Source organism: Chelmon rostratus, chromosome 19 (genome assembly GCF_017976325.1).
Source record: "Chelmon rostratus isolate fCheRos1 chromosome 19, fCheRos1.pri, whole genome shotgun sequence".
NCBI classification, from domain to species: Eukaryota; Metazoa; Chordata; class Actinopteri; order Chaetodontiformes; family Chaetodontidae; genus Chelmon; species Chelmon rostratus.
The window spans coordinates 13,447,579-13,466,749 of NC_055676.1; the positions used below are offsets into that span (position 1 = coordinate 13,447,579).

General features: G+C 43.3%; 1 protein-coding gene across 1 annotated transcript; it reads left to right on the forward strand.

Moving 5' to 3' along the window:
* Window positions 1–1,691: 1,691 nt before the first annotated feature.
* On the forward strand, window positions 1,692–19,127 carry LOC121622827 (endoplasmic reticulum metallopeptidase 1). Its single transcript, XM_041959834.1, has 15 exons — window positions 1,692–2,001; window positions 4,217–4,521; window positions 6,614–6,741; window positions 6,928–7,033; window positions 7,872–8,018; window positions 8,190–8,282; window positions 10,472–10,684; window positions 10,878–11,098; window positions 13,296–13,470; window positions 13,710–13,900; window positions 14,016–14,168; window positions 14,711–14,913; window positions 15,005–15,120; window positions 15,557–15,720; window positions 16,437–19,127. The coding sequence occupies exons 1-15, from the start codon at window positions 1,727–1,729 to the stop codon at window positions 16,611–16,613; spliced, it is 2,667 nt and encodes an 888-aa protein (XP_041815768.1). The 5' UTR covers window positions 1,692–1,726; the 3' UTR covers window positions 16,614–19,127.
* The last annotated feature ends 44 nt before the right edge of the window (window positions 19,128–19,171 follow it).

Genomic DNA, 19,171 nt, shown 5'->3' on the forward strand with positions numbered 1-19,171 from the left:
CACTAAAGGTGTATCATTTCCATATTTTTTTATTTGTAGCCACTGTCGCTAGATTCCGTCTCATTTTTGACCCTTTGTCAGGAGAAAACAGGCAGTTCAGCAGTTAATGCGTGTAGCCTAGCTTAGTGTATGCAGTGGAGGACAGTAAGTATATTAAGCACTGTACCTAATTTAATTTTGAGATATTTGTACTTTACGTGATTATTTAAATTCCATGCTACTTATACTGTACTACATGTCAAACTTATTACTCAACTACATTTGACAGCTAGAGTTACTAGTTAACTGTTACCTTGCAGATTTATTTAAAGCTTAACTATTAAACTGCCCATCAGTATGTAAAACAATCGTATAGTTTCACCTTGACCCACGACAACGTTAAAATACTGAGTAAATGTTATTGCATCAATAAAATATAATGTACACCACTAACAGGAACTATTCTGTCAATGGCTTATTTTTGATATTTCACCTCTTACCTTTAATTTAGTAATATTTTGAATGCAGAACTTTGATTCAATTTCAATTTCAATTGAATTGAAAATTAGGTCATATTTTGCTGTATGCAATACTGATACAAACGTGGAAGAAAAAGATAAAGTAAGACTTTAATAGGACAAAAGTCAATGTGCAATGACCTTAGGATAAACTCTCTTCTGCTATTCTCATCTCGTCCACACGATGGCGACAAAGTAGCAGCCTAAACCGCAGGGTCAAATCGCATCATCTCCGCTCAACAGCAATAATATCACTCAGTGCCAATTAAATAATGAATAATGTTGATGCCTGATTTTTGATGAAGTTATAGAAGAACTTTTCATCATAATGTGTTCCTGTACAGCTACATACCTAACAGTGGCCTCAAAAATATTATAGAGTAGGTGAGTGAACTCCTCCAAAGATAAAAGTTTTTAAAATTAGATTAGATAAGACTACATAGAGAACATACACACCAAGAATATTCCATGATGTCCTACAGTATTCTGTATTTCATTTTCCTGCTCACTACTACTCCGCTACATTACAGAGGGACGTATTTTGTTTCAAGCTATAGTTACTACTTTATGGAAAGTGTAGATTAACTAGTTAAAATATCTCCAATATAACCAGCTGTTTGTTGTTGTTGAAAGGTGGTTTTTGCCTTGCCTGTTTTATTTTTTGTATTTAAATTTGGACATTTTTGTTGAGAATACCTGATTTTTTTTTTTACTTGTGAATGCAGGGCATGTACCTGCAATTGAGTGTTTTTATGACGTTCTACTTAAGTAAATAATCTCAATACTGGTTAGTTACTAGTCTCACAAATGTAGGATTTTTGCAGGACTTTTCTCATGGATTGCATTACTTTAGAGGTTCGCTGAGTTCATGTTAAAGGACTAGTTCGCCATTTTGGGAAGTTAATTTATTTGCTAGCATGCGAAGGGTTAATGAGGAGATAATTAACACCGGTGTCGAAAGGAATTTTTTCCTAAATGTTGAACCATTCCTTTTAAGTGTCGACAAATTCTTCTAATAATTGCTGGCTAGTTACGTTTGACCTACTTCCTCATCAGAGTTGTAGCAGCTAGCGTGTTAAAACTCTCTCCTCCTCTGTTGTCGTTTTCCTGGCGCCTCGGCCGCCCGCCCTCTCAGACGAAGTTTGTCCCTCCGCGCGATCCGTCGCTCGGCCAGAAAAAAAGCGACGCCTGAGAGCGACGCTTGCAGCTGATGTACCGCTGGCTCAAAAATGGAGAGCGACACCACTGTCAGGAGAATAAAAGCCTCCGGGACGCACAATTATGTAGCGCAAGATAACGACGGTTCCCGGGACCGGTGCGGTAATAACGGCTACAGCGGTGACCCGAAGAGGAAGCCCGAAGTGAGCCTGTACTTGCTGCGGGAAGGGCTGGCAGCCTCGCTGGTCTCTGTGTTTATTTTGGTGCTGTGGGGACTTGTTCATTTGTCGTTACAGCAGCTCGTCATTGGGAAGCCGACCGGCGAGTTCAACGCAGTAAGAGCAAGGTGAGTTTTGCCCCCTGCTTGGTATAATACTCACCTTTTTGTGTCTTTAAATGTTAGCTAACAGTCTCGAAGTAGCAGAGCACTGGTTAACCTTTCCTCTAGTTTGGCAACAGACCCGCCTAGAAACCACTACCGGGTGCTTCCTCCCCTCCACCTTTACCTCCGAGGCAGACAGGTGTGTTAGCAGTGTGTTGACGGTTAACCCCCACAACTGATCTCTTAAACGATGCAGCCTCCAACAGGCTAAAATGTTCAGATGACCCAGAGATACAGAAGGAAAAATGATATGTAAGAATCTCGAAAAGCGAACGGTTGAAGATAAAAATAAAATTGTGAAGGCCTGCTAAAAATTCAGTGTGAACATTGCTGTTGCAGCTACATATAGTCAGTTATAAAAGCTAATATCAAGCAAAAAATATATAAATATTTGTGGCCATTTTCTTTTTTATCTGTTTTATATCAACACAATCTGAATATGTTTGGATTGTGGTCCCTTTAATGGGAGAAATCAACCTATGATCTGAGCAATTGATCAGTTGTTTAAAAAAAACAATCATTTTGTGGCCTAGTATTAAATTGTCACTAGTTGCTGCTACTCAGATTATTCACGATGAATTGATTGACTAGCGCATCAGTACACAATTCAGCTTGATTTAAAGTTTGTTTTGAGTGTGAGTAAAAAGCTCATGTTTCTGTATCACATAACTGTCAGTTGAATGCCTTTTGGTTTTTCTGACCTCTCAGAGAAAATAAGCATTTTTCACTGTCAACCTATGATATGAACTTTTCATCTTTATAGAAGATGAATATCAGTCAAATAATAGACAGATGAATTGATTATAAAATGCATTTTATGGGACCACATAGAACATAATACTTCCTGTCCATTTCCAGATAAAACAAGCTGCTGAGTTTCACGGTGCAGCAGCTCTTATCAGATTTTCAGTCCCTGTGAGAAGGAGAGACAGGGATTATGGCATTGAATCTGAGGTCTGCATGGCTGCAGCTGAGCTCTTGAAACTGCTGGCCGATGGGATTTGCCATCATTTGGCTGGTCGCTCTATAAATGAGTCAGGCGTGCTGCATTTGAACTGATTAGGGCTCTGAGCTTCTTTGGTCACAATCATGGCTTTCACAAGCCCATGCCCGGCCAATCCAGATTTGAATTATGAGCCTGAGCATAAAGCGGCTCCTCAGAGGCTTCAAAATGGAATGAAAGTCTCAATTCAGACATCTTTAATAATATTTGGTATCACTGGGTCACTGCAAGAAAAATCAAAAGCAAAGGAAAAGCAAACATTTGTTAGTTATGACCCATGCTTCTAACAGTTGGACAACAACACAGGGCTTCACCCCCACCACAGTTAGATAACGATTTTGTTTTTTGGAGGCTGTGAGCATCAGCTAGCGCAGCAGCAGTCCTGCTGGTGTGGGCAGTTAAGCTAACATTGGCCTTTTTTGAACAGCTGCAGCAGCAGCAGCAGCAGCAGCTTTTTAACAGAAAAGATCAGGAAACGCATCTGCTTTTCCTTTTTCTGTGCCGTATCTGTTGCTTGGCTTCATTTCCTGTTTTCCATCTCTTAACGGAGTCTGTGCAGTGGCAAGGAAGATATGGTCAAAGTAATACAGAGACATAGCACACTGTAACCTGACTGAGTCAGGGCTGTGGTCCTGACTCTGGCTAACGTAACAAAGATGGGTTATACCCTGCATGTTTTTAAAAATGGGTTCATTTAAAATCAGTGGAAAATAAATTAAGTTTTGGTTTTATCTTTTTTTGGGTCAACTTTGTTACTTTGGAAAGATCTTCCCCACCCAGATGACAAGCCCAAGACCTCCACTCAGTATTCATAATGTCACTTCGCTCTCTTTAAAACTTTTCAACTTTTGACTTAAAACTGCATGTTATAGCACTGCTGACCTGTATAAAATTTAAATCTACAGTATATGGGTAAAATATGGATATTTGTGCAGTCATCACAATCAGCCCATTCATCGTGTGACATAAAGGAAAATATATGTTCTTACTTTTTTGTGTGAACTGCTGTGACTCTCCTGTATGATGCTCCCATAATATTTAGTCGAAGAGTTTCTTTCATAAGCACACAAGCGCAAGTTTAATGTTGAGGAGGCTCAAATAGGCTTGGTTCACAGTTTATCAGCACCACAATATTCTCCTTCCCTCTCTTCACTCCTCCCTCGCCTCACAATCTAGACGGCACTTGGAGCAGATCACCAGCGTCGGCCCTCGGCCTGTGGGCAGCCAGGAGAATGAAGTCCTGACAGTGGGCTACCTGTTGGAGCAGATTGAGAAGATCCGGGCTGACACCGCAGCGGGACCCCATCAGCTCACGGTGGACGTGCAGCGTCCCACCGGCTCTTTCTCCATTGACTTTCTCGGAGGCTTCACCAGCTTCTATGACCGTGTCACCAACATCGCCGTCAGGCTGGAGCCTAAAGGCGGGACGCAGCATCTCATGCTAGCCAACTGCCACTTTGACACAGTGGCCAACAGTCCAGGTATGGAAACCTTCTTCTGTGAGGAAACAGCAGGGAAATTTGCAAAAGGTGTAGCACAGTTTGCTTGTAGATACATGCAAAAAACATTCACTCACCTGTGTGACAAGCTCAAATTACCAGAAAGAAAAAGGACTTATCTATTTGTTTAGTAGCTTGACTCTGTATAACTGTAATAAATCTTTTTCAACTGATGGCAACTTCTCAAATCTGTTGCAACCTGCTAAGTGACATCCTGTTCATCTAAAATGGTGAATCTGTGGCTTCCTGCTCTGGGTTTGATTGGTGTGTCCTGTCACTTCACGATGCTGTAAGGAAGGAGCTGGAGTCGGTGGTGTTGTGACATGAGGTTCTCGTTTGTGGTTCACAGTGAAATAGTTTGCCAACAAGAGGCGTGATTTGTTGTGAAATTTGCCTCAGGTCGCCCAGAGTGACCCCTCACTTTTAATCTAGCGCCATCATTTGGTCAACATTTCAGTTTGTACAAATATTGACAAACTAATTACCTTCCCAGAAGCCTCAGCTGTACTTTGTAGCTAGTGCCAGTCAACAGTTGTTAGCATGCTTATGTGCTAAACTAAACTGCTGAATATGGTAACCATAGCTTTTTGCTGATGTGACCATTTAGCTTTGAGCATCTCTATCATATGACAACAAGAGCTGCTAGCATGTGTGTGGACTCCGTGTCACATCCTGCAGCTCTTTTCCTCACATTGTGCACAAGCCATAGGTTTCCATTATGCAAGGCCCCAAGTGGCTTATACGACATAATGTCACTTGTGTCCTATGTTGTGCGCTGCAGTTGCGTGGACCACGCAGTGTGGAATGTAGACAGCCATTGCAAACCGATCCAGAGAATCTGAGTCCACAATACTTCCTGTAAATTACTGCAAACGGCCTTACTGTGCTTCACCAGGAAGCTGCTTAGAGCTACCAGGGGATCGTATCCAGACAGCACAGTAATAACTGTACTGTACAGTAGCACATTGTGGTATGTAGCCATTCTTTGTCTCGCTTTAATTCAGGAACTTTCACAGTTTCACTCCACACCCTTCAGCCTCTTGGAGAGTCATGTTTTCCCTCTCCTCACATACACGCACTTGCACACACACACACACACACACAGCTTCACCGGCAAAAGGAAACTGATCCAGGAGGCGTGGACCAGGAAGATACAAATACATTTTCATGTCCACCGTTTCCTGCCAAGCCTTTGATTGCTCGGAATTCCAAACACTTGTTCATGCAAAAAAACAATCATAGAAAAAAAGAGAGAGCAAAGAGGCCTTGCACATATTTTCCTCCACATTATTGAATGCACATTTATCAGGATCAGGATTGCCATCAGGAGGGCAAACTGATAACTGAGTTCAAAGTACTTATTTCATATCTACTGTAATTTTTTTTCCACTTTAAAGCTGTTATGTGCACAGGTGGATTATTCAGGCTTTGTACCTGCCATCTACTGAGCTCTCACACAGCTTTTTGGGGACAAGGATTAAAATATAGCTGACACAAATGGCAGCGACAGGAGCATGAATGGCACCCAGACAAACCGGCTCCCACCCGTACCTCATGAACACATTCAATCCAGAAAGCCGGAGCACATGATGTCTTACTTTGGCTCTCAGAACTTTGAACATTTTCCCCCCCTTTCTTCACATTTAGCCTTGGTAAAGTTGGGTTCCTCACCACTAACATGTCTGATCTTTTTGCATCACATGCCTCATGTGGGCCTTTCTTTTTGCTCTCACCCCTTTTCCTCCGTGCTCTCCATTATACAGACAGGGGGAGCTGGGTTTTTACCAGCTTGCCGCATTCTTCACATGTTTGCACACGGAGCCTGCTCCCTTCATTCTCATGTGCTTTCAAATTTTTGCTATTCTGATGTACGTCAGAGTAAAATCATGTGCATGTGTCCTCGTGTCACACTGAGCCATTGCGTCAGGACACTTGATAATGATGATCTGGGTGAACAGTTGCACGAGTCTGTGTGTAAATGCCAAGCTTCTGTTTGCAAGTAGGAGCTCACGTTACCCAAACTGTGCAGCTTTTTAGTGTTTTTGACACACATGCACTGGTTTCCTTGTCTTAGGTGCCAGTGATGATGCAGTGAGCTGTGCAGTGATGCTGGAAGTCCTCCACTCTCTGGCCAACCAATCTACTCCTCTTCATCATGGAGTTATCTTCCTCTTTAATGGGGCAGAGGAAAATATCCTTCAGGTAAAATGCAGCGACAAGGACATATATTTTACACTTTGGAACGAGCCTGTCTTCACCACGTTGGATTGTCATTTTCATTATAAACGTCTCGTCTCTTTCTGTTTTCCTTATTTTCTCTGCTGCATTCTTACTCACTCTCTCTCTCACTCTTTGTTTCTTTGCTTTTTTACTCTGTCTCTCTGTCAGGCCAGTCACGGCTTCATTACTCAGCATCCCTGGGCCAAGCAGGTGCGAGCCTTCATTAACTTGGAGGCTGCAGGTGTTGGGGGCAAGGAGGTTGTTTTCCAGACAGGTACTGTAAGCATTTGGCAAAGCAGGCAAAGAAATGTTGTTTGTGTAGCACGTTTCATACACAAGGACAACTCAATGTGCTTTACATAATGATAGAAATACAGCAAAGGTGACAGATTCACAATTTAAGAAGTGCAGGCAAGCGATACAAGTGCCAGTGAAGTTTAAATCAAGTGGGAATAAAAGATAAACGAACACAGCAAATCCTCCCATATTAGCAGCACAGTGAATTTTAATTAAAAACAATAAAAATGAAAGCTATTAAAAGCTAAGAAGATAATTTTTATCTTTGACTCAAAATGGTCAGAGTCAGGGCTTGTCTCTCCTCAGCTGAGCGGTTGTTCCAGGTCTGTGGTGGCATGGTAACAAAATGTTGCTTCATTTGTGTTTGGCCAATTGTTCTGCTTTCTTTGTTAGCACGCTTTCTTGTTGTGTTTGCTTTGCATATATTTGTGTTTGGAGCCCACCATCAAAATTTCTTTCTCCTGTAACTGGGGAAGCTTGCAAGTAAATGCGATGCTGTTTTTGCTGTTACAGTGGTGTAGAGTGCACTGTAGGTCTAGTTTTGTGTTATATACCTACAGTATTTATGTATTCTAGTTGGAACCATTTACCTTCTGTCATTCTGCCACTATTTAGTATCTGTGTGGATTACTAGCCTAATAATGGTTGCACTTACTCAGCTACCAAAACAGCTCGTAGTAAAGACAGCAAGAGACAAGTTACAGAACCCATTTCTACAGAATGATTATTCAGTGTGGCAGAACTTGGGAAAGTGAGAAAACTGTACAATATATAAAATACTCAAGAAACATTTTCCTCCTGCTACTCCCCAAAAGGCCCAGAGAACCCGTGGCTGGTCCAGGCCTACGTTCACGCAGCAAAACACCCCTTCGCCTCTGTGGTCGGCCAGGAGGTGTTTCAGAGTGGCATCATCCCCTCTGACACCGACTTCCGCATTTACAGGGACTTTGGTAACATCCCAGGTAATGTTGACCAATCCTCACAATACAGTGTTGAAGTTAGTCATGAAAGTGTGGAGCCTTTCTATGTCCAATTAGGAAAACAACAGTGGCTGATATACAAAGCAAAGATGGTTTTATTTTATGTCTTTTTAAAAAATCTTATTCAGGCTCTATGTGTTTCATTTTTTACAGGCATTGATCTGGCGTTCATTGAAAACGGCTTCATCTACCATACCAAGTACGACACAGCCGACAGGATCCTGACAGACTCAATACAGAGAGCTGGTACGTAAAGAAGCATGCATGCATCTACGTAGAACAGCAGGTGTCTTGAAATTATTTTATATCATTTATTTTAACACACATTGCTAATAGATTCAGAGCATGTTAGCTGGTGGATTTGTCTGGGTGAATCTCAAGGACAAAGCGGTCACTGCAGCAGTAGACCGGTGCGCTTAAAAACAGATGCCAACACCATTTTTCTGCCACAGACGCAAACGCATGCTGTCCATTTGTGCTGTATCCCCCGGTTTCAGACTGGTCAGCACTACGCTGAACTCATTATTTCCCTGAGAAGTAAGAAATGCATGCATACATAGCAGCCACAGACATTATGTTGCACTTGCCCTCTTTTACCTCGTGTGCCCGTGTTGACGAATTATTTTGCTTTGCTTAGCAGTGAAACCAGTCAGTCAGCGCTAAAAACCCGAGACGGTTTGCATCTTCCCCTCTCTCCCTCAGCAGCTACTGGACGTCTCCCTCTTCTTCTTTTGTGTACAACAACTCGCCGTGAAAGGCATGAATTATTAGAGAGAGAAAGTGAGATTTCAGAGGGTGGGCAGAAGGTATTTTTAGTCCACAGAGAAGAACAGTTTTGTAAGGTGGAGAGTAGATACAACACAGATGATGATACAGATGCACCAGTAGCGCTGCTCTGTTGATGCCTGTGATGAAGAGCAGGATTTTGGCCTCTTTCAGATCTCCTGTTTTGCAGCTCTCCCTTCAGAAAAAGTGGAGGAAAAGTGCAAGGCTAGCATTGCTCTAATATATGTAGCCTGGATCTGTTTGTAAACATGATGTTATGTAGATCCGTAAATAAGTGCATGGCAGTATAGCAGCTATAAATGTTGCCGTGGAATAAATGATTACATTTGAATTTTTCTAATGAATCTTAACATTTTCGTTTCGTCATTGTGAAATTCGGACGGGAAAGTTGTGGGTGATTCACAAAGCAGAATGGTGTAGCTAAACAGTGAACCCAACACGAACAAGTAGATGTTGTACACTTGTTTACACTTTTAGGCCACAGCGAGCATACCAGGCGGAAGAACAATGGCGCTTTGTCTTGTCTGTGTGTGTGTGTGTGTTTGTGTGCTCTGTTAACTGTGCAGACATTCAGGCAGCGCTACATAGAGCTGTGCAGAAAAAAGAAACTTGGCCTCAGGCAGCAGTAACTGCCTCGGCGACCTCTTACTGATCCTTCACGTAGCCACATTTCCCATCTACATTCAGGATCATGAGTGCTGCGAGTTTCCAGAAAGTCCTCTACATGTCCTAAATATACTGGTGTTCAACTGTTGTGTAACTACAAGAGGCCGTTAGGTCATAAATCAGACACACATGCACCACCGTACTCCTTCAGGAACACCATTACACACTCTGTGGTAGTGTAAGACAGTGCATACAATAGTGGTGTGTAAGATTATTTTGTGTGTGGGAGGGGTTGTGCATCTTCTCTTCCATATGCTGTCATGGGAAAAGCTACTGTATAATGTGAGTATAAGAGTAGCAGTGCATGTAGGAGGGTATGATGGCGGGTGTATTGCACGTGGGGGAGAGTATAGTGTTGTATGTGCAAGATCATAATGCAGTTTTTCAGAACATGTGTAATTTACAGCCTGAATTGTCTTCCATACATCCATAAATTAAAAATAGTTGTAAGGTAACCAACGATTAAAGCAGACATCATATGTCTCAAGTTAACAGACACAGTAACAGATTAATATTTGGTAATTCGTTTACGTGGTGTTCATTACACGCGGTTTTATTGTTGAAGAAAATACTGTCGGGATGGTCTGTGCAGGAATGACAGAGGCCACCACCTCAGCGCCGAAGTCCTTCCCTGCTGGTCAGGAGGTTATACTGAGTCATCAGTAAACTCTGCCCGTTGCATATGATGTGTCAGCTGTATGAAGGATGATCCTTTCTGTCATATGATAGTAAGGTTATCACTTTCAAATTCAGTCACTTTAGCCAGTTCCTTCCTCTGATTGTGGGAGCGGAATTAAAAAATTAGACTAAACCCAGCATTTACTCCAAAGTAACCTGGTCCTGGTTTTAAGATCATGTCCTGCTTGTACGCCCTGGTCGTCCACCTGATGTACTTCTGACTCCACACTGAAGAAATCAGAGCGGTTCAATGCAAAGCTTTGTTGTGTTCCGTTTCCACCTCAAAACTCACTTCCTGTTTTCAGGTGACAACATCCTGGCGGTCCTGAGGTACCTGGCAATGTCAGAGAAGTTGGCAGATTCATCAGAGTATCGTCATGGCAACATGGTATTTTTTGACCTGCTAGGGGTTGTCGTGGTGGCTTACCCGGCCCGCGTTGGCACCATCCTTAACTACATGGTAGCCACTGCCACCTTCCTTTATCTGGCCAAGAAAGCCTCGCTGCCGGGCAATGGAGGTGGGTCACCATTTCCTTTGGTGGATGCATGTTATATCTTCCTTTACAGGGTGTGTCTTCCTCTTTGTGGCTTATTCAGATGTACTTCTTTCAAAATGGACAATCCCAAATTGATAGACTCATTTGATTTCTCTGTAGAAGAGTTGGGTGAGCTGTTCTTGTGTGTTTCGCTCTCTCTCTCTCGCTCTCTCAGGTGGTCGCTACGTCCGAGATCTGGCCTGCGCCACAGGTGTAGCAATCATGAGCTGGTTCATCACCCTGCTGTCGGTGCTGATTGTAGCTCTGCTCGTCACTCTGCTGGGCCGCTCCATGTTTTGGTACAACCACTTCTATGCCTCCATCTGCCTGTACGGAGCTGCTGCCACAGGCAAGATGATCCTCATTCACACGCTGGCCAAGAACTTGTACTTCGGAGTAAGTGGAGTTTTTATGCCAGGCTTTCTTTAAAGGTATGCATTTTGGGGAAAAGAAATGTTTATTTGCTTTCTTGCAACTAGCCTGTTTCACCGTCCCAGTCTTAATGCTAAGCTAAGCTAGCCCTCTCCTGGCTCGAGCCTCATATTGAATGGACAGATATGAGTATGGTATCAATATTGTCATCTAAGTCTGGGAAAGAAAGCAAATAAGCATATTTCCCAAAATGCTTTTCTTTGGAAAGTTATTTACAGGGCAGACAGTGTGTGTATGTGCAGAAACTTAAGTATAGTCTACAGTAAATGGTGGAGAAGTGCTTTGTAACAATGTAATGATGTGTATCATAGGCCTAGGCCAAAGAGGAGTGTGGAAATACTCTCACTGAAGCAGAAAGAATGTTGACCAACTTGCCTCAGATACTCCGGATTCCATGAAACATATTTTTACATTTGAAAGTTTCCTCTGAACTTTTATAGACTTTTTTTTAGTTCTGCTCTCCTGCATTGCATTTTTGCTTGATATGAAGGAGAGGTCACATTACTACCTAGATAGAGCTTTAATATCTCTTGATGACTGGCTGAGCTCACATTTAAAGGGGACCAAAGTGCAGAGGGGAGAAAGCTACGGTTCCTCTTCCTCTATGCTGATCACAGAACAGCAGTTCTTTGTGTGTGTGTGTGATCATGAGCAGCAGTCATCCATCGCACTAATTCACCGAAGTATTGTCTATTACTGAGAGCCAAGGGAGGAGGGAGCGTCTCGTGGTTTTCCAGCTGTCACATGTTAGCATGTCTGCCTGCTAATAGTGAAGCCACTTCTTGCATTGTGTTAGAGACTTTTTAGCACACTTTGTACATTTTAGTGCAGCCAGTTGCAATGAAAGGGAACACTAAAATCTGCAAACATTACAGCATAAGATGAAAGTTAAAAAAACGGTGATCTCTGTGTGGTTGCAGTCCCACATAGCATCTGACCAGAACTGGGGATTTATTTGTGTGGCAGTGATGCGAGACCATATGCTGCTGTATAGCTTTTTCCTGTGTGTGCGTGCGTGAAGGCTTCTATATAACAGCTGGTTGACGAGTCATTCAACCAAAACGCAATGTGAGAGGGAAGCTGGCCGAGTGCCTCTCGCAAATAATCTTACATATTACATTGAGAAAAGAGCTCTACCTCTCAGTGAAGCCGGGATCTGGATGCTCATTTTAATCAAACACTGCTTTGTGTGCTTGTGGGATGTAACTGTGCTTCGTAAAGAAATATTGCAGCAAGCCCTCTCAATCGTCCTACAGTAATGCATGGCAAATCAGATCAGTGAATTCCTCCTGCGGTGGTCGAGGTTCTTTCCAAACCATTTTCATTGGTTTTGTGTTCCTTTTTAGTTTATGGTTAAAGTTTCAGGATACAACAGTGGCCATTGTGAAAAGTTCCTCTTGTAGAAACTGGAAAGTACCAAGTCATATCTGTGATTATTTGTTCCTGTTCAGAGTTTATTCACATTAGTCATGAGTTACTGACTGCGTAAAAAAGGTTCTGTAATATTGTCTGTGATGTATGTTTAGTGTGTATATAAGGCAGGAGCTGAGGGTACGATCCTGCCAACACAACCTCAGCTGCTCTGTGTGTTACTCCTGAAGTAAGGTGATGCATTTCAGAGGCTTTACATCTGATGAGTGAGGAGTACCCCCCCCACACACACACACTTCAGAGACAAAAAACTTTTAGTTTTCCTGTATGTCAGCAGATTTTAATCACAAGTAGTTTAAGCTGATATTCTGTATACCGATAATCATGATGATACTAGCAGATGCTCTTATTTTGTTAAGTCTGTAATGAGACATTTGTGTTAATACATTCATTATTTTTTCTACTTTACAATTATAAAAGATAAGAAGAAAATATTAAAAGGAAAGCTGTTGTTCAAAATATATATCTTGACAACATTATTTTGTACTGACATCCAAAATATATACAAACAGGGGTCTATCAACAAAATTTAACATAGAGAGTAAAAAATGTAATAAAGAAGATGACTATGTCACATCATTTTAAGCAATGAGAATAAGCTGGCCAGTCTCAGAGAGACTTCCTCTTACCTACCCATCAAAGCAAAATACAGCTGAAATAAAAACGGGTATTCCACCGATGTCTCTACTCTGTTCAGGAACGTTCCTTGTTATGTGTGTTTTCCATGCAGGGTGTCCGTTTGGTGGAGCTGGGGGACCTCTACTTCGACGTGAGCTTGTTGCTGTGGTGCTGCAGCCTGGTGTGGCTGACCCAGCAGGGCCTGTGTACGGCCTACGTGCCCATGCTAATGGTGGCCTTCCCCCTGGCCACCAAACTACTGCTGGCCAAAGAATTTAAACATAGAGGTAAACACTCAACTCAGCTTTATTTGCAGTGAATGTTTATTTATAGGCAAATTAAAAAGACTTTAGCATCAGTTTACCCACACCTGGTTCTAAAAGCTGACTAAGCAGTAAGATCAAACTAGGCCACTGAAAGCCGTCATTACTCCAGCACTGTTTGTTGGGGTTTAAGAGGCATTCGTACAGCTGTGGGTCATGTTCAGTGTGACCTGACAAACACTAACCTCTCCATCTCCCTGCAGGAGCATCACTGAAGTACAGCGTGCTCTATCTGTTTGGCCTGGCGCTCCCGTATGTCCACTTCATGTTCCTCATCTGGGTGGTGTTCGAGATTTTCACGCCCATCATGGGTCGCAGCGGCACGGAGATCCCCCCTGAGGTGGTGCTGGCCTCCCTGGTCACCCTGGCAACCATCTTCCTCTCCTCGTTTTTTGTTAGTATTCCCATATAATGTGCCACTTCTAATGGTTGTTGTCATCTCAAAAAAGACTGCAGTGTATTTTGTTCCTCCACTCCAGTAACATATTATATTTCTCTGTCTGTCTCAGCTGCATTTCATCTACTTGGTGCGGAGCACGAAGTGGATCCTGGCTGGTCTGGGCTCAGTCTTCGTGGTCATGTTCCTGTTGATGTCCTGTGGCCTCCTCTTTCCTTATTCAGGCAGTCCAGACAGCCCGAGGCCAAAACGAGTCTTCCTGCAGGTTAAAAGTCACACACACACACACACACACACACACACACACAGAGAGAAGCACAAATATGTACTGTACACAGAAACATACACATTTATTCCAATTCCAGCAAAAATGGAAATCACTCATACATTCACTTTTTTCCTTTACTAGATGTGAGTAAAAATCTGTACATTTGTCTTTTCCGCCTTTCCAATATATATGTTATATATGTTATATATTTCTATTAGCTTTGTAAAACATGGTAAATTGAATGAAACATGTCCTCAAAAATGCAACATAAATGCTTCTAATGCCACGAGAAAACAGCTACCGCAGAAATATCTTGTATTTTTCGGTCAGATTATCTTGTTTGATCTTGACTGAGCATCGTGCACAGACATTTCTCCACACATGTTTTTGTGATGGTAAGAAAACGGCCACCTGCTCATGTAAATCATAGATTAAGTAAATAAGCTATGAATTCTGGTAAGAGCAGAAAAATATGAAGAAGAAGAAGAAGAAGAAGCAAATGACTTCCTTTTTAAAATGTTTTTTCCAACCCCCTGCAGCATACGACACGGACCTTCCACAATCTCCAGGGCCAGGTGGAGAGCCGGGACTCAGGTCTGTGGATCAACAGTTTTGACTACACGGGGATACAGCACATCACTCCCCTCGTCCCTGAGATCAACGACAGTGTTCGAACCCACTGCCGTGAGGACCAGCCCTTCTGTGGTTACCCCTGGTTCCTGCCTGTGAAGTTCCTCAGCAAGTCCGTTACACAGCCTTATGGCTTTGTTTCCATTCGCTTAAGGTTATTGTTCCTACTTCGCTTACTTCATGTTATTTTGGTGTATTTGCAGGAAGAACTGGTACCTTCCTGCCCCAGAAGTGTCCCCCAGCTCTCCAGTGGAGTTCAGCCTGCTCTCCAAAGAGGAGACCAGCTGGGGGACGGTGAAGATGACCTTCAGTGTGAAAGGTCAGGAGCGCAAACACACATCGACACAGGTCATCTTTCTATTAGTTGCATGCAGAGATACAATCAAAAAAAAAGACCTAGCTTTGACTTTTAACAACATGATATCAGTTGGAGTTGAGCCATATTCACATACACAGACAGAGCAGGCAGAGCTGTAAAGCTTTCAGTCTTATCAGATGATCTTCCTCAGCAGAAGGAGTCTTCCCAGTTGTATGTAGATGTTCAGGTTTCTGAATGCTGTTAGAACAGGCTTAAACAAGAAAAAAAGAGCGAGTTGAGTTGATCTGCAGTTCCATGAGAACTGGCCGAACTCCATCTGCTGAGGAAGATCATGGTGCGTGCTCAAAAGCTCCAGAACAGCTATTATCACTATGCCGCATTAGGTTTTTAGGAGTTTCAGCACGTTCAGTTTTGGGCCCCGTCCCATTCTCTGCAGGTCCCAGCCACATGTCTCTGTACCTGATGCCTCACCGAGGAGCCAGCCTCTCCACATGGTCCTTCGGTGACGGGACGCCCCAGTTCGACCTGAGCGGAGAATATTTCATCTTCTATTCCCACGGCCTTGACGCGCCCACATGGACCTTCTGGTTTGAAATCCAGGTACTGCATGCAGCTAAAGGGGCAGACATATTTCATATCTCTGCTCTGTTATGTATTTTTTTTCTCCCATGTGAATTATTCAGACTGCTCTCCGTTCATAATGAGAGGAGGTGAGAGGAAGACCCCAACTCTTTAGTTTTGAACAGGCTAGCTGTTTACCCCTGTTTCCAGTCTTTATTCATGAGAGTGATATCAGCCTTCTCATCTTACTCTGCATCAAAACTAATAAGCATGTTTCCCAACATGTTGAACTATTTAATAGTGTTGTCCTCGCCCATGGTTTTAAATAAATCAGCAGGTACTGCTGCACCTTTCACAGCCCGAAATCCATCTCAGGATCCAGGCAGATGCAGCTGAGGTTTTCTTTTTTTTAATGTCATTCTTTTCATTCCTCACATTTCTACATTCTGCCAAGCATCACCCTCAGGGCCTCAGTCTGCGATTGTTTGCAGGAGGTGAGCTCCCACCAGGACTCAGTTGGGCTGTGTCATGTGAAAACCTTTAAACTCCAGTTTTGGAGATTTGAATTGTTTTGAGTTGCATGAGTTGAGAGCAACTCAGTGACCTTTTGAGGGCTCTTTTAAAATCCTCTGCATAAGCTAAAACACATGCAGCACAATGAAGCTAAAGCTGAGGTGGCTTTTCTCAGGGCCTGGCAAAGCTGCTGTCTGGTTCTCTCCTTTTCATGGTTTTCCTTCTTTCTCCTCCTCTGCCAGCCCCCCAGGGACCCCGACCCGTCAGGCCCCGAGGGCATGATCTCCGTTGCCATCTCGTCCCACTATTTCTTCGGGCAAGACCAGAGGACTGCTCAACTGGAGGAAGTCCTCCATAAGTTTCCCACGTGGGCTTTTCCCTCGTCTTGGGTCAGCACCTACGACATGTACCGATACTGAGGACGCCACACGCCACAGAGGCTGACGCCGAGAAGAGCCGAGGGCCGCGGGGGCCCGCGAGACAGACGGAAGACTTCAAGGAACAATACCGAGGACCAGCCCTGCCGCCTCTTCACTCTGACACAAACACACACTCTAACACACGCTCACGCTCCCTCCCAGCCTGCCTGAGAGACCCCCCATCACTGTGTCAGTAGGCTTAGTAGCTAACCGAGCAGGAAGAGACACGCTGAGACACGCCAGAGGCAAGCTGACCCGACAGCTTCCAGACGGACTAACTCACTGTCCGACGCACCGGCCACTACGAGCCTCGTGCTCACTCCTGGGTTAGTGAAACGAAGGGGTTAAGATTTTTATTTATTTGATTTTATTTTGTACTCAATCTGTAGTGCCTTTGCTTTTACTCACTCCATCTCACCCCCCCCTCCCCCGGCTGACTTCCTCCTGTTATTGTCTCTCATGCTAACACTCTTCCTGAATGAATAACGTCGCATGGCTCCCTCCCCTGCTCTCTCTTAATCTGCTGACCTCTGGAGTAGATGTGTCTCTGGCTTCTTCTGCAAAAACACCTCCGCCGTCTGTACTGTAGGTGTCGTGACATACTGATGCGTTTGTTTGAGGTGGGAAACAAAGACCCACTCTTGTTTGACCTCTCTTCAGATTTAACCGGAAGCTTTGACACTTTGAAAGTCGCTTTTCATCAACACGCACTGGTTTTCATTATGAGCAAATAGCTTCTGTGTTAGCTAATCAGTTTAACAGTGAAAGTGCTCATTATTATTCCTCACTAGCGCCACTGATTTGCAGCACGACACGCCCCTGCGTTTCACCGAGGAATGCCAACAGTCTGCTTTAATTGTCAGAGAATCTGGCTCGCAGATGCAGAAAACTGTGCCTGTTAAATGAAAACATCTGGCTTAAATCAAAATGTCAAGGTGTCCTATGAAAGGAGTAGCCTTCCTGAAGATTTTGCACCAAGGGCAATATTAAGGTTGCCTCTGAGGTCTCTAAGGTTTCGCCCTGATGTGTTCATGCAATGGTGTACGTTAGATTTTGGGCTTGATGAGACCAGGGAAACAAAGATTGTGACAGTCTAAACGCCCTTTGATTTATTCCCGGAGCCTTGGGGGTGACTGGGTGAAAAACCAGCAATGCAACTCCACTCCAGTGTCGGTCAGCCCGGTCCATGTCTCATGCGGGAGTGTCGATTATTTACATCAGCTTTTACTGTAATTACATTTGTACCTGTTGTCAAACTTCTGCTCTCGGCTACGAGCCGTCTCCAGCAGCGCCAATGAATATCTTCTCGTAATGGAGGAAAGCAGAGCCGCAACGATTAAGTCATCATTCAAGTAGTCGATCGAAGGGCTGCAACTATTTGATAATCGATTGTAATCGAAGCTGGGAGGGCATTTTTTTTCTTACTTTTTGACATATTGTAGTCTAAACGATTAATCAAGAACATAATTGGAATGCGAATTGACTCTGAAAACAATCATTAGTTGTAGCCCGAAGAGAAAATGACCTAGTGACTCTATGTGTTTGATGCAGGTGAGACCTTGATGCATTTTCAGTCAATTGAACCACTAAAATCACATCACAACAAAACGGGAAATCCATTCGAGTCCACTTAAAAGCCACTCGAGCGTGAATCTTCAGAAAATCAATCAAATATGGCAATAGAAGAACAAAACAGAACGGGTAGTGCCTCATTTTATGGGTCTGTAACTTCTGGATATGTTTCCTGTAAAGAACTGTGCAGTTTGCTCGTAATCAGATGGAACATAGCGACCGTGCTCAGTTCATATACCTTCATTAAGTTGGCAGCCGATCATGCACAAATTAAATGAATCTACAGGCGAGCAAATAATTCAACAGTGGGGTTCCCGATAATAAATGTATGACTATTTGCTGAGCTTTTCTTTAAAGTACATTCATATTTTAGTACCAAATTCCAGTTTTTGGTAAAATTACAATTAATCTCTGCTGCAGACAGGCAAGAAAGAAATGAAACAAGATAGAAAGCGTCATTGAAATGTGTCCAGGAAATGTATAATGAAGGCTTGGTGCTGCTGCGGACAGCTTATGGTGTCAACTGTTGTCTCTTCGTTTGTGGTGTGTGTTGCTAATATTTTACTCATCTTACGTGGAGCTGCATCTTATTATTATTTTTTTTGTCTAGAGCCCAAGTATCACAACCACAATCCAGTTAATGTGACCTGTTTTACACGTCCACGTCACACTGACAGTCAGGGCCGAGTCAGGCTAGAATCAAAGCGGCCCTTGGACCCGTTGCCCGGGGAGACGCAGTATCGTTGAAATGCGTGGAGAACAGCTCACGTTTTCAACACAGCCTCTCCTGGGAGGAACTCGCAGCGCTGCGCTTGGTCGATCACGTGAAAAAGTGACCGAAACACTTGTGCCAAGAAGTTCAAACCCTGGCTCCTTTCTCGCCTCCGCACGGCTGGCCAATCACAGCGTGAAGAAGGTGTCAATGTTGAATTGGCGGCATGTGGGGACTTTTTTTTTTTTTTTTTTTTTTATGTTTCTGACAGTGT